The sequence below is a fragment of the Rutidosis leptorrhynchoides genome, chromosome 8, assembly GCF_046630445.1.
Source record: "Rutidosis leptorrhynchoides isolate AG116_Rl617_1_P2 chromosome 8, CSIRO_AGI_Rlap_v1, whole genome shotgun sequence".
In the NCBI taxonomy this organism is placed as follows: domain Eukaryota; kingdom Viridiplantae; phylum Streptophyta; class Magnoliopsida; order Asterales; family Asteraceae; genus Rutidosis; species Rutidosis leptorrhynchoides.
Window position 1 is genome coordinate 265864614 of NC_092340.1, and position 25046 is coordinate 265889659.

At 37.5% G+C, this 25046-nt stretch overlaps 1 protein-coding gene across 1 annotated transcript; it reads left to right on the forward strand.

Annotated features, from left to right (window-relative positions):
* The first annotated feature begins 1397 nt into the window (after nt 1-1397).
* Nucleotides 1398-23659, forward strand: LOC139861565 (transcription factor TCP2-like). Its single transcript, XM_071849995.1, has 2 exons — nt 1398-3055; nt 23356-23659. Exon 1 carries the CDS (start codon nt 1777-1779, stop codon nt 3013-3015), a length of 1239 nt encoding a protein of 412 aa, XP_071706096.1. The 5' UTR covers nt 1398-1776; the 3' UTR covers nt 3016-3055; nt 23356-23659.
* The last annotated feature ends 1387 nt before the right edge of the window (nt 23660-25046 follow it).

Genomic DNA, 25046 nt, shown 5'->3' on the forward strand with positions numbered 1-25046 from the left:
CACATTACGTCTTTAATCCTCAAGAATCGTCGGCTAAATCCGCTTTTCACTTTACCAACAATTTAGCTTTCAGTTTTTCATCCTTCGAAGCTTCTAGTTGCGTTGTCTTCAATCTATCAATCAAATGGATATTACACAATCTCCATTCGCATGAATTTAATATTGTCAATGGTTTTTTTGCCACACAAAGCATCAGCCACGACATTTACTTTGCAAAGATGATAGCGAATCACACAATTATAATCTTTAATCAATTCTTGCTATCTCTTCTGACAAATATTCAACTCTTTCTAGAAGATATATTGCAGGCTCTTGTGATGGTGAAGATCGATTTTAAATACAAGTTGCATACCAGACTTATATACGTAAATATTGATTTGGATTCGTATATCCATCCCATTTAAACTAAAATAATAATAATAATAATAATAATAATAATAATAATAATAATAATAATAATAATAATAATAATAATAATAATCCTTTCGTACCATAATTATTATCTAGTTTAACTTTTTGTTGATTTAAAATATATTTGGGAATTGTATATTGTGTTTTTCATTTAGCAAACTAAAAGAAAATTGTTGTAAAGAGTAATTGATAATTTAGATGCTATATTAAATCATCTATTTTCATTAATAACACGATAGGAATTTAACTTTTTAAATTTTTATGATTATTACTATTTAAAATAAAAAACAATAATTTTGAGATAACAAATATGAAGCAGTATAGCAAATAGTTTTTTATTTTTTATAATGACTGAGGAAGTAATAATAAAAGTGAAATAGCAAAAGAAATACTCCGTGTCAATTTTCTTTATAAACAATGGAAATAAACATGTTCTAACATTAAATCTGAAACCTAACTATTACGGTACTAAATTCTTTTTTTTTTTTTTGAAAGGCAATATTTTATTAATAGAGAAAAATTTAAGCAACAATACAGACACTCAAAGTGCCTCCCTTTTTGGAGAGAGCACATACAACAACACAGACACAAGTAGCATACATCCCCATCACAGACTCGAATTACACCACCAACTATATTATATACTTGATGCTAAGTTAGCACCATAACAAGCAATTTATTTATGTATTACAGTACTAAATTCTAAAAACATAATTAAGTCAAAACTACTTTAACCCTTTTTCATCTAACATTGCTAATCACTTTTTACCTACCAGTTTTTTCACCTTTGTTACATAAACGTGTATAACTTAAACTCATATCTTTAACATAACTATTAACTATAATTACCAACTATATCTATAATTACTTACTGTATTATAAATAAATAAATAAATAAATAAAACTTAACCCTATATTTGTGTTCAGCTTTCCTCGTCTGTAATAAAACTTCACAGGCTTTACTTTCTGAAAAAATCGAAAATAAAAAGCTCCTAAACATAGCTTCCCTTCTGACACTTTCCGGCCTGCTTCTGCCCTCTGCCTTCTGCTTCTTCTGCTTCTTCTGCATCTGCATAGATACATATACATATATACATACACATAACACATCTACTTCTACGTATAATATATACATACACACACCAAATGTATCTATATATTTTTGTATACATACATGCCAACAAAAGCCAAACCAGTCTTTAATCTTTAATACAGTACATAACACACCCCCACCACACCTGCTCACACACACCACCATTACTACTTTTCTCTATCTAAAAATACCTCATTCTCTCTCTAAATAATAATAATTATAATCAATTTTTATATTTTATTTTTTATTATGTTATGATATGAAAGCTAGGTATGGATGTGGATGAAATTCAAAGACAGGTGTCTAAATTCCAAAGAGTATCTTCAAATGGCAGTACAACCACTACTGATACTTCACAAAAATTAGCTACTAATTTTGACCTACACAACACCGGCGATGACGGTAACGGCGGTAACGGAGGAGGACGGCGAATTGACGTTACGGTCGGCAGTGGCGGTGGCGGTGTGGCGAGGTTATGCGGCTGGCCGGCGTCTCGAATAGTTAGGGTTTCTAGGGCTTCAGGTGGTAAAGATAGACACAGTAAGGTATTAACGTCGAAAGGACTCCGGGACCGCCGTGTACGGCTGTCGGTAAGTACAGCTATTCAATTTTACGATTTACAGGATCGATTAGGTTATGATCAACCGAGTAAAGCAGTTGAATGGTTGTTAAAAGCTGCTTCGAGTGCGATTGATGAGCTTCCGTCACTAGATCCTTCGTTTTCCGGCGTAATTATGGATAATCATAACAATTACTTAACTGAAGAGAAGAAGTTAGTTAAATCTGTTATTGATTTTGAAGATCCGAATTGTATAAATGATGTATCGAGATCTCCTGTAGGAAGTAGTACATCTGAAACGAGTAAAGGTTCGGGTCCGGGTCCAGGTCCGGGTCTTTCGTTGTCTAGATCCGAAAACCGGGTTAAAGCAAGAGAACGTGCACGAGAATTAGCTTGTAATAAAAAAGATAAGGAGAAAGAAAACGTACTGAATCCGGGTCCGGGTATAAATATTGCTGAAAACGGGTCGTTTACGGATCTACTTACGTGCGGAGTCAACACCACTAACACGAACAACATTTATGCTCGTTCTCATGTTTACCCTAATTTTATCCAAATTCCGCAATTTAACAACAATCAACATCATCAATACTCGTTTCTTCAAGATAATTATGGAGGAGGTGGTGGTGGTGGTGGAGAGAGTTATGATTTAAATTTTTCAATGATGACATCATCGGGTGGTGGTGGTGGTGGTGTGACAGCAGCAGCAGCAGCCCTTGGTCCGGGATACAGTAGGGGGACCCTTCAGTCCAATTTACCTTCATCGAATTTGCAACATCATCAGCTGTTTCAATCGTCGTTGATTGACGGAACAAACGGCACGAATCTACCGTTTTTTATTGTACCAAACAATGTCTCGGATCATTTTCCTGGCGGTTATCATCTTAGCTACGGCAACGGTACCGGAGATAATAATAATAATGATGATCATAGAGAGAAAACAAAGAACTGAATGTTTGCATCAGTGGACTGTTTCTTCATCTTCAAATCTGGTAATTTTCTTACCAAATTTATCATTTCTTTTAAGTTTTACTTTTTTTCTACATACTTAATTATATAATATAATGAATAATGATACTCATATTAATGGAAACTAGAAGCAATTTAAACTAACAAAGTAGGATGTGTTTTTTTTTTTTCCGGATAAAATTGATTTTATTTAAAAAAAAAATGGAAACAATGAAATTATACTGATTTTAGTTAGTTATGTTGGGTTCACCTTGTTCCAAGTAGTTTAAATGTTTTTTCAAGTATGCCGAAGTACTAATCTTTTTAATGTTGGCTGTGAAACTTATATTAATGTTAATTGCATTTTTTTTGTAAATGAATTAAGAGAAAAACACATCATGTAGTACCTTTTACCATTGAAGTGAATTCTTCACTAACGAATTACAGAAACTTCTAGTAATTTGTATTAGTAAGTGAAAGTTATAATGTTTAATCTCTTCTAGTTATTTGGTAGTACGAGCATTTAACTAGATTAATGCGTGACCATTTTCAAACTCTTTATTGAACACTACAATATTTGAATGTCAGATTTGAATCCGAAACTTTTTGTAAGGAGCTCAGTGCGGTGGTTTCTTATTTTTGATTGAAAATTTCACATCTAAAAAGATTCTACTATATAGTACATTAATCTTTTTAAGCATGTTATGATTATGATGCATAAATGTGCTTTTATGATTATTAAAGTAGAAATATAGTGTCCAATACTTTGTTGCAACATTTTAAAATTAAAAATCTTTATCAATTAAGCATGTGTGTGTCAATAAACCATAAATCTCTCTGAGTGGCAATCTATCTATATATCTATATCCATATATTATTATATTACTCTATATATGTAATTTTGAAATTGAAAAAAATAAAATAAAAGATGCATTGATTAGTGTGGGTATTTTTAAATATATATAAAATATAAATATAAATTAATATAATAAGTAACCTAGTTTGATTATGATAAGGGTAGGTTATGTTAGTTTTGTTGGGTTTATGGATTCATATTTCATGTGTTTCCTTTATTTCAAGCATGTCTTTATGGAAAGACAGGTGTTAACCATTCACTTTATTCTTATAATCAACATCAACCCACTTTTATTAATATTTTCCGACAGATTCCTTAAGTTTAAGTCCTTTTAATAATATTTAATTGGCCAATGACATTATGTTTCACTGAACCCGAAATTTATTTTAGTTGCCGGGCTGGGCCGTTTTTGAGCAGTGGGAAAATGGCACGCACCTCACCATTTTGCTTTAGGGTTTGCTTTATCGATACATTGGGCCCACATAGGTTTAGCTTATGATAAATCATGCAAGTACGGATGGTTATTCATTGTTGCAAAAGTATTAATTAATTAATTTAATATAGTACAGTAACAAATTACTTTCATTATTTTACATTCTTGTTATTTTATTTGGTTATTGCTTAGTATTTGGTTATGACTCATCACTGATTGTTTTATTTGTTATTGCTGTATGAATTAAGTACAGTAATAAATAGATAAAATAGATTAGTGATTTTGTTATTGCGTATTTTATATGAATTAAAGTACATATGGATTGGAAGTTCTGATTTTTATAATACCTAGGCGTTTTAATATTACGATTTGAGAAAATTATATGATTATTACGTTAACAAACATAAATAATCGGTAAAAAGTGTTTGACAAAGAGGTGATTATCTTCGATTTTTAAAGAGTAAACAAAGTTTTAAAAAAGCAGGTTGATGTGCTTTTTCAAAATCGTCAATTTGAAAACACAAAATCTACAATCCCAAACACTCTCTTAATCAATGGCGGATTTTAGTGTTAATGGGGCATAGGTGAGTCCTAACCCTCTAAAAAAGGTCATATACTATGATTTTTAGACAATTTAACATAAGTGTGTAGGTGTTTGAATGAATTTGTAATTGTATTTTAGTTTATTCATTTTAGAAGTGATGCCAGTTCAAGATTAGGGATTATACACATAGTTGCAAAAGTTCTTCGACGAGGTGGACTGTTTCTCAATTATTTAGAATTTTGAACTAGACTAAGTGATTCACTAGTTTTCAATTTGGCCGAGTTTTTCAGTTAGTGTTGTCAAAAGTTCATTTTAATATGTCAAAATTTAAATAAATTTTATTTGGTCAAAATCGGTTAAAGAAGTTTGGTACACTTAAAGTCAAACTCTGTTAAGGTTCAAATATCCCCAATTAGTTTCCGACTTGCTCGATTAGTCTCTATAATATCCAAACCGAAAAGTAGTTAACTAGCTAACCTTACTAACTTGATTATATGTACCTATTTATCTAAAAAACATGGACTTTATGTTTGGCATAATCTGTTAATGGGAAATTAAAAGAAACTTCTGTATGCATATAAGCACTTGGAAATCTCCTTCTATCACACCAATTGATTTTAAAGTACTAAGGAACTAATGAGTTTATACAATATGTAGGACCCGTGTTAGGCTAAAAAACAATCCTAGTATCAGAACTACGGTAGCATCTTCATGTTAATCGAATTTGTTCGTTAAAAGAGATTAACCGGTAGAGGTACAAAAACGGGCCACTGTATATGGAATAAGCAATTGTACCTAGACATTAACATGATTTCACATGCCAAAGAAAATTAGAATATGCATGAATATGTTAAACCCATATATGAATGAGAGCTAGATTTATTGCTTGCAAGCTACCTACTATTAATCCCAGTTGAAAGAAGTTTGGCTTTCCACCATAATAAACATTTCCTAAAACGATCGATAAGCAAGTTCCAGTTCCTCGGACCATCTCGGCTGTTTCTTCATGGATAATCGTACCTCGAATACATTCGATTTCGACACGTTAATTTTGAGGACTGGACCCAAATAAAAGGGTTGAAAGACACATTAGATTGTCCAAATCCCTTTTGCACAGTGTCAAAATATCGTCTGCGTAGAACACGTGAGAACTACTTAACCTCAAAGACCTTAACCTTGCACCATGAAAATTACTGGAGGACACGATATTCTTAATATCTATGTGTATGGGCAGCGCCCTTTCATATTGATCAAGAATAAATACGATCTTATGGGATTCCCTTGGCGTAAATCACGCTTAAGCCAGAATTCTCTGGTTGGGCTTCTGTTAATAATCATCATCCATGTTTTAGAAAAACCATTAATCAATTCTGAAATTCTAGAAAAAAACGTAAGCACATATTAACCCAATTTTGCCATTTATCACCAAAACTAAGATGATGAAGCATATGATTATGATTTATGATACTTCCAATAGGTTATTCCCTTTTTGGTACTAAAAGGCGGTATCTAGTTGTTTTTTTCCCTTGTTAGGATGGTTAAAATGGTTGAGGTATTTATAGGTTTGAAAGGTAACATTGTAACTTTGGGTGAGTCTGGTTCATAATGATAGGAGGTGTGAGAAATAGTAATTCTAAGGATATCCATTTCTTCCATACGTGGATAAAAGTTACCAAGTGATCAAAATAACTAGACTTTAATTAAGCCCAAACTATAGGCTATGTTTGGTTTAGACGGTATGAGAATGGGGAATGGGGATGTAGCCATGGGTAGTGTTTGTGTTGTGAATGATATCAGCTTTGGCTGGACTTTTGAGATTATGAAGGTGATGGGTTGGATTTGCATTTTCATTCTCATTCTCATTATTTACTTTATCAAGCTCATACCTAACAAAAAGCCACTTATAAATGAATTATATTAGATCCTTCTCAAGTGTAAACATATAGGCAAAATAAGTCAAATACATGTCGGATTTATTTGGTTAAAGTAGGTCAAATATAGTCAGGCCCATACCCGTTTGAGTAATTCTGGTTTAGGTAATCCCGGATCCGAACCTAACTAAAAAAATCTTGTCCCAAACCTCATACCCATACCCATACCCGTCGGGTCCTCATTTACTTACTAACTGTCGGGTTATCGGGTTTCTTCACGGGTAAATGGGGATCCCCATTTACTTAATAACTCTCAAGTTAATGGGTTTCTCGCAGGTATGCGGGTTTGTATCTAAACACATCTCCATACCCAAACCTGCAAAAAAAAAAAAAAAAAAAAAAAAAAAAAAAATCATCCTCATACCCGAATGTAAGTCCAAATACCCGAACCCAACATAAGAATATCGGGTTTCGGGTTTAACCATCGGATACGAGTCTTTTTACCATCCCTATTCTCAACTAGATAGCGACTTTTAGAGCCTTCTTAGTAATCAAAAGGTTCTTTATATAGACTATAGATGATCATATACATACTTATGTATATGTATATTTTTAGTGCGGAAGGCCTTTTAGAGGTGAATGCACAAGACAGATAAACCGCGGTGTGAGTGCGGTAGGATTGCGCAGAACATTAAAGAGTGCGAAGGCTTCTCGCAGTATTTGTGCGGAATGCCTAAGTGCCCGCATATTCTTACTTCCGAGTAACTCCTGGACCTATAAATAGGGAGTTTGGCCTCTCATTTAAGGTTGTTGATTCTGGAAGGGTTGCCCTAGCCATATTGATTTCTCTCGTGACTTTGCCCGAGACTAAATCATTTTTTGGTTAAGGTAATTTACGAAGACCGGGACATGGTTGTTGATCGTTTAGCACTTAACGAAATATGACAATAAGGTCCCAAAACCATAATCGAAATCCATTATACCCCCTCATTGCACTCAATCCTTGATTAACCGTAATTGGATAATCTAGGATTGATCAATAGACTTGGACTATATTAACAAAAAGGATAAACATTAACATGATTTATAGGGATACAATAAAACTCTTATCTAACATTGTGTTTGCTTTGATTATTTTTTTTTTCCAATCAAGCAAGATTTCATTAATAGATAAAAAGCAGATTGAAGAGCTTGACCTGCAGCATACTTGTATTTGATGTAATTGCAAGATTCTCAGTCACTTGAAACCAAACTAAACTTAAGCAACTATTTATTTACCACGCATTCATATACCGTATAGCTTTCAAATGTAAGTATATATCTATACATATATCATACAGCTTTTGTAATTTTTTCAATTCTACCGTCCAAAACAGGCCATATATATGGAGTATAGCCAAGTGGTAAAGTTTTTGGTACCTGTTGGACATTAGTCCACATTTGCTAGCTAACAACTTGTGACTCACATTTAGTAGACAAATACAAATTGTCTTTTGCATGTGTATGGAGTCAAGAAATGTGGCTTTAGTATGCTTAAAGAAAGAAGGTTAAAATTCTCTTCTTTCTAATCACATGTCAAGTTGGTTGTTATTGTAGCAAAGTTTGGTTTTGTTTCCTACAAGTCAAAGAAGGAAAGCAACAAGTGGCTAGAAATATCCAAATGAAGTGTATGCATGTATGCCTTCATCTATAAATAGGTGATCATGCAAAAAGAAGAGATCATCACAAAGAGAAAGAAAAACATAGTTGATAGGTTTATCAACGGAGTGTGTTTATTTGTGAGGTCGAGAGTATATTCTTGTAAGGATTGTAAAAGAGTGTACGGGAAACTTAGATTTTATACTAAAATCTAAGGGGCTTGGGTTTGGGTTTAACTCATAGTGTACTTTTTCTTGTATCGGGTTCTTTTATATTATAAGAATAAAGGGAAATCTTGGGGTAGACGTAGGCAGAGTTTTGCCGAACCACGTTAAATTGTCGTGTTATCAGTTACTTTATTTTGCTTTCTATTATTTCTCGCAAGTTTGTCTCAAACAAATTATATCCTCGCTTCCGCTAGTGTGGGTGCGTTGGGCAAGTTGTCATAACAAGTGGTATCAGAGCGTATCCAGGTTTATCGGATAGTTTTTGGTTTGAGATGGCAGGAAATAGCGGTATGCAGTTTAAGGTGGAGCCATTTGATGAAACCGGGAATTTCACCTTGTGACAAGCAAGGGTGAAGGATGTCCTGGTTCAACAGGGCTTGGCAAAGTCGTTGAAGGGTAAAAAGGACGGAAAGCCAGAAAAGATGACGGATGACGATTGGAATGACATCGAGGAAAGATGTGTCAGTACCATTCGCCTTTCCATCAGTGATAAGATCATTAATAATGTTAGTGGCGAGACAACCGCGACGGGGTTGTGGGTGGCCCTCGAGAAGTTATATCTCGGGAAGAATATGTGTGACGCCCCGTACTAAATCATCATGTACGAACCATCATCAACAGGATCATTACAAGGTTAAGTACTATATGCGTTTTCAAAACAGAGTTTACATTCATAAATAAAAGTGACGTCATAACATACGTCAATTGTTTTACAAATCAAAAGTATGCTTCGCTAAGTAGAAGCATTAAATAAGTGTACGTGACCATAATGGTCGTTACATAACATAAGTTCATAAGTAAAAAGTTTGAATGCAACATAAGTAGTCATGCGATAACAACTCTAGGCAGCGGGTTCTACAGCACGACTAGTAAGATAGCGGAAACGACTTCAAGCACCTGAGAAAATACATGCTTAAAAAGGTCAACACAAAGGTTGGTGAGCTATAGTTTAAGTATAACAGTAATGTAAGTAGGCCACGAGATTTCAGTGCTACAACGAGCGTTTCAAAAGTATGTAAAAGTATATGCTTAACCGTGGGCACCCGGTAACTAACTTAACGTTTAATGTACCCCCTTAAAGTGCACTTGGCAAGTGCGTATAACCTCGAAGTATTAAACACTCGTTAAATGCTAGCGCTACTAGCCCGAGTGGGGATGTCAAACCCTATGGATCCATATCTAAGATTCGCGTTCACGGTTCAAAAACCAATGATTAAACGTTACCGAGCTAAAGGGAATGTTTCTGCCGTTATATAACCCACACATATATAAAGTTTAAGTACTCGTGCCTAGTATGTAAAACATAAAATCCGCATGTATTCTCAGTTCCCAAAATAAGTTAAAGTAAAAAGGGAATGCTATAACTCACAATGATTAGTAGTAATGGTAAGGTAGTAGTCGGAAAGTGGTGTGCAAGTAACGGTCCAAACGTCCTCAACCTAAGTCAAATAGCACTAAGTCAATAAGTCGTCTCAAAAGGTTTACAAGTACGTAATTAAGGTCATAAGGGTCATCATCAATCATCATTAAACAAAAGGTAACAAGTAAGACTCGTTTATGAAAGTCGTTTAAAACAAAGGCTGACTTCGGTCAGTCACCACGGCCTCTACCCTTACTGAATTAAGGTGAGACCAGTGGTCATGGCTCCGTCTATGAGTCCCTTAAGTGTGGTAAAATTTACAGAAGCAAACTCGTCTTGGTTTGACCGTGGCGACGGTCTAAGTGCGAGTAGGTCAGAAATTTCTGCACAACGTTAAAGGACATGGTAACGATCGGAGGGCCATAAATCCTAAACCGTAACTCGGATTAAGACGAGTCCTATATGAAAAGTTATCTACTCGAAAAGTTCTATCTAAAAATAAAGGTTAGAACAGCCCAGGTCTGCTGGTCTGTTCCAGAAGCAGTAGGTCAGAAACTTTTGGACAGAATGCAGTGGGTTTTCAAGGGTTCCGGTGATCTTGGTGTTGGATGCTCATCATGGTTCTCATCCTTGATGCGTCTAGCTTCAAGTGCACCACTCATGGATGTGTATACATCATCTTAACCAAGATTTGTCCATCATAACCTTAGTGCAAGTCTAAGACATGAATTTGATGAACCAAAGTTACATCAAGTCCTAGATCTACACACACATGAACTTTTAAAACAATAATAAGTTACAAACTTGAATTGAACTTAAGTAAGCAAGATCTTAGCTTGTAGAACATAGTTCTTAGTTAGGTCTTGAAGATTCAAGACTCAAAGTCTAGATCTATAGTTCTTAAGTCAAATCAACACAAGTTAGAGAGTTTAAAGTGTTGTTCTTGAACTAACAAGTTAGATCCAAGAAATATAAGATCAAGATTAACTAGTAATCATGACCAAGGTTACATGTAAGTTTATGAACAAGTTCATGAACACTAAGAAAGATCACAACCAAGTGTTGGATCCATGGTACTTGCACCAAAGTGTAAGCTCTTGTTGGTTTCATGTCCTTGTTCAAATGTGTAGTAAGCAACTAACAATAAGAAATAAAGAAAATGAAAGATAAGCCTAAACCAACCATGAAGGTGGTATTCTAGTAACATACAACAAACAAGAACACAAGTAACAATTATAAAGATTATAAACTTTAAATCTTTTGAAACAAAATATGTAGAACATAACTAGATAGATTATGTTCTTGAATGTTCTTGTTATAACAAGATAAAGATGAAGAAATCAAACTAGTAAGTTTGTTCTTGAAAGCTAGAAGGTAAGTAACAAGTAACTAGTAATCAACACATGTAAACAAAGATTAAAAAAATAACAAAGCATGATGATGATTCAAGGGTCTTTTGAATTCGTTTTTGGCAAGAAGAAAAGAAGAGAGAAAGATGTTCTTGGTACTTACAAGTAAAGGAAAGATGAGAGAAAACTATGAGAGGAAAGTATGGTGTAAGTTTGAAATGAAGTGTGTGTGTGAGATTACAAGATAAGGTATTACAAAATGTGAAAAAAAAAACTCCTCCTAGCCTTATTGAAGTCGACGGTTTGCAGCCCACAAAGAGGGAGAGGTTTGTTTGATGGTTACTTGCAAGTAAAGAGGTTAAAAGTTGGTTAAAAGGGTTGTTTACATGGGGATAATGAGCAAACTAGATTCCTTTAAGTATTAACTAACTAGTTCATGATCTAATTGATACTTACACTTAAAAGAGTGGGCTAAATGTCCACTAATAATTGTAGGGTGGGCTTGTAAGCCCAAGTCAAGTGTCCATTTCATTAATTAAAGCCCGAGTTCGATAAATCACAAGTTAAACCCAATTAAAGCCCAAGTAATTAACTAATAGCCATAGTTAATTAAAATGATTAGTAAAACTAATCATGAATGCAAATAATATCTAAAAAATATTATTCGTGAAGTTTCGTGTGTCACAAAGACGTTCCGGGTACTTAAAAGTCAAGTACGGGCAATCAAGGCAACATGCAAATGTAATAACATACATTCGTTTAATCACACGTATTAATAATAATAATTATTAATAAATAATGTTGGAAAAACCAGGGTCGTTACATTACCCACCTGTTAAAGAAAATTTCGTCCCGAAATTTAAGCTGAAGTAGATGGAGGAGTCGGGAAAAGATGAGGATATTTCCGCATCATTTGATCCTCTCGTTCCCAAGTAAACTCAGGTCCTCGTTTGGCATTCCATCGTACTCGTACAATCGGAATCTTGTTGCGTTTCAAAGTTTTGATCTCACGATCCATAATCTCAACAGGTTCCTCCACAAAGTGGAGTTTGTCATCAATAGTAAGTTCTTCCAAAGGTATGATGAGTTCGGGTGCAGCAAGACACTTCTTCAAGTTTGACACATGGAAGGTAGGATGAACTGAGCTCAATTGTGCTGGTAGATCCAAACGGTATGCAACTGGTCCAACACGTTCCAAGATCTCGAAAGGACCAATGTATCGTGGGTTCAACTTTCCACGTTTTCCAAAACGGATCACACCTTTCCAAGGTGCAACCTTCAACATTACACGATCACCAACATTAAATTCAAAGTCTTTCCGTTTAAGATCGGCATAGCTCTTTTGGCGATCACGGGCAGTCTTAAGTCTAGCTTGGATCTGAGCGATCTTCTCCGTGGTTTCGTGAACTACCTCGGGTCCGGTGATTTGCTTTTCGCCTACTTCGGCCCAACAAATAGGAGATCGGCACTTACGACCATACAATGCTTCAAAAGGTGCAGCATTAATGCTTGAGTGATAACTGTTGTTGTACGAGAATTCGGCGAGTGGCAAATGCCTTTCCCAGGCCTTTCCAAAATCAATGACACATGCACGCAGCATGTCCTCCAAGGTCTGAATCGTTCGTTCACTTTGCCCGTCAGTCTGAGGATGATAAGCAGTACTCATGTCAAGACGAGTTCCCATGGCTTCTTGCAAAGAACGCCAGAATCTGGAAGCAAAACGGGGATCGCGATCGGAGATGATTGATAAAGGTACACCATGACGAGATACAACCTCTTTGATGTACAGCTGAGCAAGTCTTTCCATTGTATCAGTTTCCTTCATCGCTAGGAAGTGTGCAGATTTGGTGAGGCGATCAACAATAACCCAAATAGTATCGCATCCGCCCACCGTCTTCGGCAGCTTAGTAATGAAATCCATTGTGATCCTTTCCCACTTCCATTGTGGGATTTCCGGCTGTTGAAGTAACCCCGAAGGTCTCTGATGCTCGGCTTTAACCTTCGAGCAAGTCAAACACTTACCAACATAAGTCGCAACGTCCTTCTTAAGATTCGGCCACCAATACTGTTCTTTAAGGTCGTGGTACATTTTGCCCGCACCGGGGTGAATAGAATATCTCGACTTGTGTGCTTCGTCAAGTATCAGGTTCCGTAGATCTCCATAAAGTGGTACCCAAATTCTTCCGGCATAACATCGGAGTCCAGACTCCCTAACCTCGAATCGAGAGACAAGTATGTTCAAATGCTCGTGAGATATGTTCTCCTCCTTGAGAGCCTCAACTTGGGCTACTCTGTTCTGGTTGTTGAGGTTCGAATGGATGGTGATGTTCAGAGCCCTAACACGGAGAGGTGCCGTCCTCTCCTTTCGGCTTAAAGCGTCAGCTACAACATTGGCCTTGCCAGGGTGATAACGGAGTTCACAATCGTAGTCGTTGAGCGTCTCGATCCATCGACGCTGTCTCATATTCAATTGCTTCTGATCGAAGATGTGCTGGAGACTCTTGTGATCGGTGAAGATAGTGCTCTTAGTTCCATACAAATAATGTCTCCACAATTTGAGTGCAAAGACAACGGCTCCAAGTTCAAGATCATGTGTAGTGTAGTTCCGCTCGTGAATCTTCAATTGGCGGGAGGCATAGGCAATAACCTTTGATCGTTGCATCAGTACACAACCAAAACCACTCTTCGATGCATCGCAATAAACAACAAAGTCGTCACTGCCTTCAGGAAGTGATAGGATAGGTGTGGAGGTTAACTTCTTCTTCAAAGTTTGGAATGCTGATTCGTGTGTGGGTTCCCAAATGAACTTCTTGCCCTTGTGAGTCAGTGCGGTCAAAGGACGCGCAATCAGAGAAAATCCTTCGATAAACCTTCGATAATAACCGGCGAGACCTAGAAATTGGCGAATATGCGTTGGAGTAGTGGGGGTCTCCCACTTGCTGATGGCTTCAATCTTGGCGGGATCAACTTTGATACCCTGGTCGCTCACAACATGACCCAAAAACTGTACTTCCTTCAACCAAAATTCGCACTTGGAGAATTTGGCGTAAAGTTGCTCTTGTCTTAAGAGTTCAAGCACTAGTCGAAGGTATTGCTCATGTTCTTCTTCGCTCTTAGAGTAGATGAGGATATCATCTATGAAGACGATAACAAACTTATCCAAGTAAGGCTTGCAGACACGATTCATGAGATCCATGAACACGGCAGGTGCATTTGTCAAACCGAATGGCATCACGAGGAACTCATAATGACCATAACGGGTCCTGAATGCAGTTTTCATCACGTCACTTTCCTTCACCCTCAGCTGGTGATATCCGGATCGCAAATCGATCTTTGAATAAACGCTCGATCCTTGTAGTTGATCAAAAAGATCATCAATTCGTGGAAGAGGATATCTATTCTTGATAGTCAATTTGTTGAGTTCACGGTAGTCGATACACATACGGAAGGATCCGTCCTTCTTCTTTACAAACAACACAGGTGCGCCCCAAGGTGAGAAGCTTGGTTGGATAAACCCTCGATCTAATAGCTCTTGTAGTTGACTCTGTAATTCTTGCATCTCGGAAGGTGCGAGTCTATAAGGTGCGCGAGCTACAGGTGCAGCTCCTGGCACTAAGTCAATCTGAAACTCTACTGCTCTCTGCGGCGGTAATCCAGGCAATTCCTCTGGGAAGACATCAGAAAATTCGTTCACAATTCGAACGTCGTTCACGTTCTTCATCTCAGTTTCTACCGCTTTCACATGTGCTAGGACAGCAAAGCGTCCCTTCTTCATAATCTTTTGCGCTTTCACGCAACTAATGAGGTTCAACTTCGAGGTACATCTCTCTCCATAGATAACCAGTGGTTCGCCATCTCCTTGTGGTATGCGAAGTGATTTATCTCCACAGATAACATCGGCCTTTATCTTGCTCAACCAATCCATACCGACGATCACGTCAAAACTTCCCAGTTTGATAGGTATCAAATCAATTTCGAAATCTGCACCAGCTATGTTGATAATAGCTCCACGACTAATATGGTCAACCTTTTCAAGTTTTCCATTGGCGACCTCGACAAGCATACTTTCCTTCAAAGGAACTAACGACCAATCTAACTTATCACAAAAATGTCTACACACATAGCTCCTATCGGCACCAGTATCAAATAGGACAGAAGCTAAAAGATTGTTGATCTTGAATATACCTGTCACCAAGTCGGGGTTGTCGCGAGCGTCCCTTACATTAACATTGAAGGCTCTAGCACGTGGTGGTCCGCCATCCTTACGCTTGTTAGGACACTCGTTTCTGAAATGGCCCGTCTTTCCACATTCATAACACTTCTTAGGCCCATTGTTGTTGTGGTTTGGCTTCACATTCAAAGTGGTAACCTTGCAATCCTTGCCAACATGTCCAGATCGTTGGCACTTCTCACAGATAACATTGCAATACCCAGTGTGGTGCTTGTAGCACCTATTGCATTGTGGTAAGGTTCCTTTGTAGTTCGGATTGGTGCGGTTGTTGTTGTTGGGGTTGGTGTTGTTGTTGTGCATGTTGTTGTTTTGCCTGAACCCTTCATGTCGTTTTGCCGGGTTTTGATCATAGTTCCTACCCCTGTTGTTGTTGTGGTTGTTGTCCCATTTCCTCTTTTCACCACTAACAGTTTCGAACTTAGCCTTCTCCGGCTCGTCAAGGATGATTTGATTCAAGAGAGTATGCGCCATGCGCATTGCTTCGGGAACACTTGGTGGCTTGGATGAGGTAACATTACCCTTGATGGACTTAGGAAGTCCCGAGAAGTATTTCTCCAAACGCTTGAATTCGGGGGTGACCATGGTTGGACACATAAGAGCCAATTCCAAAAACCTACGGTTGTAGCTGTTAAGGTCGTTCCCTACGGTTTTCAATTGTATAAATTCGATTTCCATCTTTTGAATCTCGGTTCTCGGACAGTATTCCTCGATCATAGCACATTTAAATTCTTCCCAAGGCGTAGCATACGCCTCATCAATTCCTTTCGCTTGGGCCATGGTATTCCACCATGTGAGCGCGCCATCAGACAGCGTGCAAGATGCAAATTTCGTTTTGTTAGCCTCAGAACAATTGCTAACCCTGAATACCGATTCCAACTTTTCGAACCATCTGGTGAGACCGACGGGTCCCTCAGTGCCACTGAAGTAGTGTGGCTTGCAGTTTTGAAATTCCTTGTAAGTACACCCATCTCGGACGACAGGTGGATTGACAGGCGGTGGTGGTGGAACTTGGGGTTGTCTTTCAGCTAGTGCAGCAGCGACTCGCTCGTTAATCATTTCCTCAATTTGTGCCGCGGTGGGGATAGATCTCCCGTTGGCCATGATGTTCTATACAAACATTTTGACTCCAGTCAAAATCCATTATGCAAATAATAATAATATAGTATATAACAACCAACATGAAAACAGCACAACACATGTTGATTAAGTAATGCAAGCATATATAAGTACCACAAAACCATGATATGATAACGTAAATAGAACACTTGCGCAAGAAGTAAGCAACACAAATTTCATTCATTAATGATAATAAGTTCATACATTACAATAAGTTCGTACATTACATAAGTGAAATATGAAATTACAAAAGAGATTACAATACAGAATCTAGTACAAAGTCCTACGGCGATGGTGGGTACAAGATGTCCAAAACATGAGCCAACTGCTCCTCGAGCTCAGTAACTCGAGTCTGGAGAATCTCAATCTCCCGCCTCATTTCCTCATTAGAGGAAGATGATGGGGCAGGTGGTGCTGGCGGTGCAGGTGGAGCCGGTGGTGCTGAAGTGGATGGTCCGGCTCTGGGTGGAGACGGTAATATCAGTGGGTCGGCGGGGTACGGCACCAGCCGTTTACGAGCAGTGATCCTACGACGCCGACCATAAGCGTCAGTGACAGTACGACCAGGAATTATGCCAGCGAAGCGATACCGCTTCTTCGGCGGGGTAGAAGGTGCCTGAATCGGTCGGTCAGCGGGATCCTCCTCATCACTGGAGTCGTCAGATGAGGTGTCGTCTGAAGAAGCATCGGTGGAAGAACCGTCGTCTGAATCATGCGGTGGTGGCGCGGGTGGCTCAACGTATCCGAAAGCGGCCAACATCTGTCGGTGTCGGCCTGGCGTAATCACGGCTAAGCGGCCGTCGGCAGTGCGTCGGCAAGGTGTGCGCCAGTGATTACGGAAGGGTCCTTCCCCGAACTCCGCGGGGATCTCCATGCCGCCAATGCGAGCCAGTTGCCTCAGGGGTCTGGAAGAAGACGCCGGGATAGGCACACTAGAGCTAGCTCCAGAACTAGAGGCGCCGGGGTCGCCAGTGGGTGTCGGGGCCGGAATGTCGGCAGCAGCAGCAGCAGCAACAGGTGCAGCAGTGGGTGGAACAACGGGGCCTGAGCCGCTCGGGATGTCAGTAGGTGGAACGTCCGACATCTGAACAAGGAAAAAATAAATTTTCCATGTCAGTATGTCATAAAGCAAGCAAATAATAGGCCAACAGTTTAAATCATGTATAACAATAAGTAGCATGGCAATATCAGTAATCGTACGAAACTAGCATGCAATCGAAAGCAAGTAATAGCATGCAGTAGTGAAATCATGTAGTAGCATACGGCATATAGCAGTAACAGTAAGCAGCAGCATGCAGTAAGTTCAGCGGAAACAAGTAAACTAACAAGTTGTAGATTAGCCCTATTAGTGAATCCTACTCGGGTCGGTCTTAGACTCACTAATGCATCCTAATTCCCTACAACCAATGCTCTGATACCAAATGTGACGCCCCGTACTAAATCATCATGTACGAACCATCATCAACAGGATCATTACAAGGTTAAGTACTATATGCGTTTTCAAAACAGAGTTTACATTCATAAATAAAAGTGACGTCATAACATACGTCAATTGTTTTACAAATCAAAAGTATGCTTCGCTAAGTAGAAGCATTAAATAAGTGTACGTGACCATAATGGTCGTTACATAACATAAGTTCATAAGTAAAAAGTTTGAATGCAACATAAGTAGTCATGCGATAACAACTCTAGGCAGCGGGTTCTACAGCACGACTAGTAAGATAGCGGAAACGACTTCAAGCACCTGAGAAAATACATGCTTAAAAAGGTCAACACAAAGGTTGGTGAGCTATAGTTTAAGTATAACAGTAATGTAAGTAGGCCACGAGATTTCAGTGCTACAACGAGCGTTTCAAAAGTATGTAAAAGTATATGCTTAACCGTGGGCACCCGGTAACTAACTTAACGTTTAATGTACCCCCTTAAAGTGCACTTGGCAAGTGCGTATAACCTCGAAGTATTAAACACTCGTTAAATGCTAGCGCTACTAGCCCGAGTGGGGATGTCAAACCCTATGGATCCATATCTAAGATTCGCGTTCACGGTTCAAAAACCAATGATTAAACGTTACCGAGCTAAAGGGAATGTTTCTGCCGTTATATAACCCACACATATATAAAGTTTAAGTACTCGTGCCTAGTATGTAAAACATAAAATCCGCATGTATTCTCAGTTCCCAAAATAAGTTAAAGTAAAAAGGGAATGCTATAACTCACAATGATTAGTAGTAATGGTAAGGTAGTAGTCGGAAAGTGGTGTGCAAGTAACGGTCCAAACGTCCTCAACCTAAGTCAAATAGCACTAAGTCAATAAGTCGTCTCAAAAGGTTTACAAGTACGTAATTAAGGTCATAAGGGTCATCATCAATCATCATTAAACAAAAGGTAACAAGTAAGACTCGTTTATGAAAGTCGTTTAAAACAAAGGCTGACTTCGGTCAGTCACCACGGCCTCTACCCTTACTGAATTAAGGTGAGACCAGTGGTCATGGCTCCGTCTATGAGTCCCTTAAGTGTGGTAAAATTTACAGAAGCAAACTCGTCTTGGTTTGACCGTGGCGACGGTCTAAGTGCGAGTAGGTCAGAAATTTCTGCACAACGTTAAAGGACATGGTAACGATCGGAGGGCCATAAATCCTAAACCGTAACTCGGATTAAGACGAGTCCTATATGAAAAGTTATCTACTCGAAAAGTTCTATCTAAAAATAAAGGTTAGAACAGCCCAGGTCTGCTGGTCTGTTCCAGAAGCAGTAGGTCAGAAACTTTTGGACAGAATGCAGTGGGTTTTCAAGGGTTCCGGTGATCTTGGTGTTGGATGCTCATCATGGTTCTCATCCTTGATGCGTCTAGCTTCAAGTGCACCACTCATGGATGTGTATACATCATCTTAACCAAGATTTGTCCATCATAACCTTAGTGCAAGTCTAAGACATGAATTTGATGAACCAAAGTTACATCAAGTCCTAGATCTACACACACATGAACTTTTAAAACAATAATAAGTTACAAACTTGAATTGAACTTAAGTAAGCAAGATCTTAGCTTGTAGAACATAGTTCTTAGTTAGGTCTTGAAGATTCAAGACTCAAAGTCTAGATCTATAGTTCTTAAGTCAAATCAACACAAGTTAGAGAGTTTAAAGTGTTGTTCTTGAACTAACAAGTTAGATCCAAGAAATATAAGATCAAGATTAACTAGTAATCATGACCAAGGTTACATGTAAGTTTATGAACAAGTTCATGAACACTAAGAAAGATCACAACCAAGTGTTGGATCCATGGTACTTGCACCAAAGTGTAAGCTCTTGTTGGTTTCATGTCCTTGTTCAAATGTGTAGTAAGCAACTAACAATAAGAAATAAAGAAAATGAAAGATAAGCCTAAACCAACCATGAAGGTGGTATTCTAGTAACATACAACAAACAAGAACACAAGTAACAATTATAAAGATTATAAACTTTAAATCTTTTGAAACAAAATATGTAGAACATAACTAGATAGATTATGTTCTTGAATGTTCTTGTTATAACAAGATAAAGATGAAGAAATCAAACTAGTAAGTTTGTTCTTGAAAGCTAGAAGGTAAGTAACAAGTAACTAGTAATCAACACATGTAAACAAAGATTAAAAAAATAACAAAGCATGATGATGATTCAAGGGTCTTTTGAATTCGTTTTTGGCAAGAAGAAAAGAAGAGAGAAAGATGTTCTTGGTACTTACAAGTAAAGGAAAGATGAGAGAAAACTATGAGAGGAAAGTATGGTGTAAGTTTGAAATGAAGTGTGTGTGTGAGATTACAAGATAAGGTATTACAAAATGTGAAAAAAAAAACTCCTCCTAGCCTTATTGAAGTCGACGGTTTGCAGCCCACAAAGAGGGAGAGGTTTGTTTGATGGTTACTTGCAAGTAAAGAGGTTAAAAGTTGGTTAAAAGGGTTGTTTACATGGGGATAATGAGCAAACTAGATTCCTTTAAGTATTAACTAACTAGTTCATGATCTAATTGATACTTACACTTAAAAGAGTGGGCTAAATGTCCACTAATAATTGTAGGGTGGGCTTGTAAGCCCAAGTCAAGTGTCCATTTCATTAATTAAAGCCCGAGTTCGATAAATCACAAGTTAAACCCAATTAAAGCCCAAGTAATTAACTAATAGCCATAGTTAATTAAAATGATTAGTAAAACTAATCATGAATGCAAATAATATCTAAAAAATATTATTCGTGAAGTTTCGTGTGTCACAAAGACGTTCCGGGCACTTAAAAGTCAAGTACGGGCAATCAAGGCAACATGCAAATGTAATAACATACATTCGTTTAATCACACGTATTAATAATAATAATTATTAATAAATAATGTTGGAAAAACCAGGGTCGTTACAATATGACCACAAAACTGAACTTGAAGCGTGATCTTTATCGGTTGAAGAAGGAGGAAGGAGGGAATATCATTGAACACATGAACGTGTTTAATGGTCTGGTGGATCAACTTGCAAAAGTTGAGGTTAATATTGAGGAAGAAGATAAGGCCCTTATTCTTCTTACCTCTCTTCCCAGTTCGTATGATACTTTGGTTACTACTGTTCTTTACAGAAAGGCTACTGTAAAGATGGAAGAGGTAGTACTGGCACTCTTATCTCAGGATAAGAGACGAAGATCCGATGACCGTTTTGAGCATGAATTTGCTATGGTTGGTCATGAAAAGGGAAGGTTTTTCGGAAAAAGATCTGGTGATAAAAGTAGGTCCAGATCAAGAGACGGAATGAAGGGTATCCAGTGCTTCAAATGTCAAGAGTGGGGTCACTACAAGAAAGATTGTCCACTCTGGAAGAATGGTGAAGATAAATCTGGGGGTTCATCAGCTGCAATAGCAGTTAATGAGTCGGTTAATTTACGAGATGTTCTCATAGTCTCCAAAGGTTCTACTTCTGCTCAAGATGAATGGATTTTAGATTCTGGTTGTACGATGCATGTGTGTTCCAAGAAAGCTTATTTTGATAAGCTAATATTAAAGAAGGCGGGGGTGCTGACTTTAGGTGATGGTTCAACATGTGATGTTGAGGGTGTTGGCATGGTGAAAATAAAAATGTTTCGCGGAGCTGCTTACACTCTTGGTGGCGTGGCATACGCACCAAGGATGTGCAAAAATCTAATTTCCTTAAGCCAGTTAGATTCTCAAGGATACGGCTATTCGGCCGTAGTTGGAGTTATGAAAATCACACGTGGCAGAAAGGTCCTGATGAAGGGAGAGAAGAATGAGGGTTTATATCTTCTGGTGGCGAGTACCAAATGTAATCGTGTCTCGAAAGTTTGGAAAGTGTGCACACGGAAAACTGATCAGGAACATGTGACGACATGTTTGATCAAGTTAGACGATGGTGAGAAAGAAAATCCTACGGAAGGAGAGGTGATTTGAGACTCCTCTCCGGAGTCAACTATGTAAGTTGACAGGGTCAGCTGCACATGATTATTGGCCGTTTTATTTGAATCGGGGTTCAGGACCGAGGTGATTCAAGGTGTGTGCAGCGGTGATAAGGAGGCCAATGGTGAAAGTACTAGGTGATAGTATTTTCGGTGACGAAGAAGATAAATGTTCGTCAAGGTGGAGATTGTTGGACATTAGTCCACATTTGCTAGCTAACAACTTGTGACTCACATTTAGTAGACAAATACAAATTGTCTTTTGCATGTGTATGGAGTCAAGAAATGTGATTTTAGTATGCTTAAAGAAAGAAGGTTAAAATTCTCTTCTTTCTAATCACATGTCAAGTTGGTTGTTATTGTAGCAAAGTTTGGTTTTGTTTCCTACAAGTCAAAGAAGGAAAGCAACAAGTGACTAGAAATGTCCAAATGAAGTGTATGCATGTATGCCTTCATCTATAAATAGGTGATCATGCAAAAAGAAGAGATTATCACAAAGAGAAAGAAAAACATAGTTGATAGGTTTATCAACGGAGTGTGTTTATTTGTGAGGTCGAGAGTTTATTCTTGTAAGGATTGTAAAAGAGTGTACGGAAAACTTAGATTTTATACTAAAATCTAAGGGGCTTGGGTTTGGGTTTAACTCATAGTGTACTTTTTCTTGTATCGGGTTCTTTTATATTATAAGAATAAAGGGAACTTTTGGGGTGGACATAGGCAGGGTTTTGCCGAACCACGTTAAATTGTCGTGTTATCAGTTACTTTATTTTGCTTTCTATTATTTCTCGCAAGTTTGTCTCAAACAAATTATATCCTCGCTTCCGCTAGTGTGGGTGGGTTGGGCAAGTTGTCATAACAGTACCAATATGCAAAGGTTTTTATTTATTATAGCAATAAAATTACAAAATCTATGTTCAGACATGATAAATGTTAGACACATAGAATTTTGGCTTCTTTTTTGACCTTATAACTCATGTATATATTAAGGTATAGTAGAACCAGACACTAAATGAAGTTGCAGGCTTATTAATTTTACAATGTGTAGTCAATTTCATTCAGAAAATGCTCGATATCGCATCAAAACCATATTAATAAGATTGGTTAATTACTTAATTACATATGCGTATTTGATTTACTATATAATACACAAGTATAACATTCAAAACTCAGTGCATCAGTTTATCGTATTTTGTCTTCCATTCAGCTAATGAAAGTCATACACCTTTTGGTTATAATACTTGGAATTGGTTAACAGATTTCGAACAGTGTTTGAAATATTGTTGTGTTTTACAATATATAGGTACCGAAGATTGAGAAAGGATTACAAAATGTTTTGAGATTGCAGGGTTTAGTGCCATAAATCTATTTATGGTAACCATATATGATCTATGTGGGTGATGATGGTAAGTGAGTAGCAGTTGCAGCCGCTGTGATTGATATGGAGGAAGGCAAACATTCTTCCTTCAATTAGTTTTCATTATGAAACTGTTGAATGCCTGCTATGCAATCAGTGGCTTTCGTGTGTTTTTGTGAGATAAATGTGTGAAATTCTTTTGTATTTATTCTATTTTATTAATATCCGTGTCTTGATATAAGTCTATATTATCAATTATCATATTACATATATACATATATATACTTATTATTATTCTCCAACAAGCATTACTACCTTATCTTGGGTATTTGTTTTATAGAAAAATACTATTGAATTTTCTAGTCTGATTAAACAGCATTATATTTGGTGACCTTATATAATACCCCTAAAAACATACTCCGTATTTAACATAACTAGTGGTTCGTGTTCTGATATTTATACAAGAGCTTAGGTTCAAACTTCCGTGGACGACTAGAAAATTGGTAGAAACCCATCACGAGATAATCCTGTTAGATCACATAATCTAAGTAAAAATATAGGCATTTCCCGATAATCTATATATGTAAAACTTTATATGTTTATTTATCTACTGGTTTTACTATAGCAACAAATGTATAACAAACATAATCGAAATTTTTAAACGCTCCAACTTTTTAGGGTGATTTTTCGACAAACTAGCGTCGCCGCCGCATTTACTGTTCTTTCTCGAATTTCTGGTGATATCAGGCGGGTGCAAACGCCGATCATCATGGTGAGGAATACTCGTGTTACACCAACGAAAGATGAGTGGTTTTTTAAAGAGAGACGTTCAGAAAAAACTATGTTTCGTAAGATCTACATGTCGTTAAGAAGGAGAATAATACAATTGAAGTATCATTCTATGTTACCAATTTCCCTGATCAAGCGGATACCGATTCATTGTGGAAATTATTTGATTGTCACAGATGTCTTATTTATGTTTTCATTGCGAAGAAACGTGAGAAATCGGGCAAACACTTTGCCTTCATTCGATTCAGGGGTGTGAAAAATAATGTACAATATGGAGAATAGATTGGCTGATATATGGACTGGATCATTTCATTTGTATGTCGAGGCAGCCAGGTTCGATCGCAAATCTTCCAACCCTGTTTTAAAGAAGGTTAATCCTCCACCTACTGGGATTAAGCTTTTTCCTGTAGTATCTCATTCAAATGGTCCATCAGTCAATAATTATGTTGCAAAGGGGACTGGTGATAAGCTGATCATAAAGACTCGGAAAGGTAAAGGCAAAGGTAAAGGTAAAGGTAAAGGTAAAGGTAAAGGTAAAGCGGTTGACGGGCAGTTTTTGGAGCAGTTTTTAGTTCGTTTCTATGTTAGTAGTTTTTGCTTAGATTTGGATATTTTATGCGTTGTGGTTGTTTGATTGTGCCACGTGTGCGTTGTGACGACCCGAAAATTTCCGACCAAATTTAAACTTAATCTTCATATGATTTCGACACGATAAGCAAAGTCTGTAATGTTAAGTCTCAAAATTTTTGAACTATTTTCGTGCATTCATTTAACCCCGACCATTTCCAACGATTCACGAACAATAGTTTTATTTATATATATATATATATATATATATATATATATAT

Excerpts from the sequence above, each read along its gene's own strand:
- LOC139861565 (XM_071849995.1), top strand. The coding sequence starts at position 1,777 with ATGGATGTGGATGAAATTCAAAGACAGGTGTCTAAATTCCAAAGAGTA.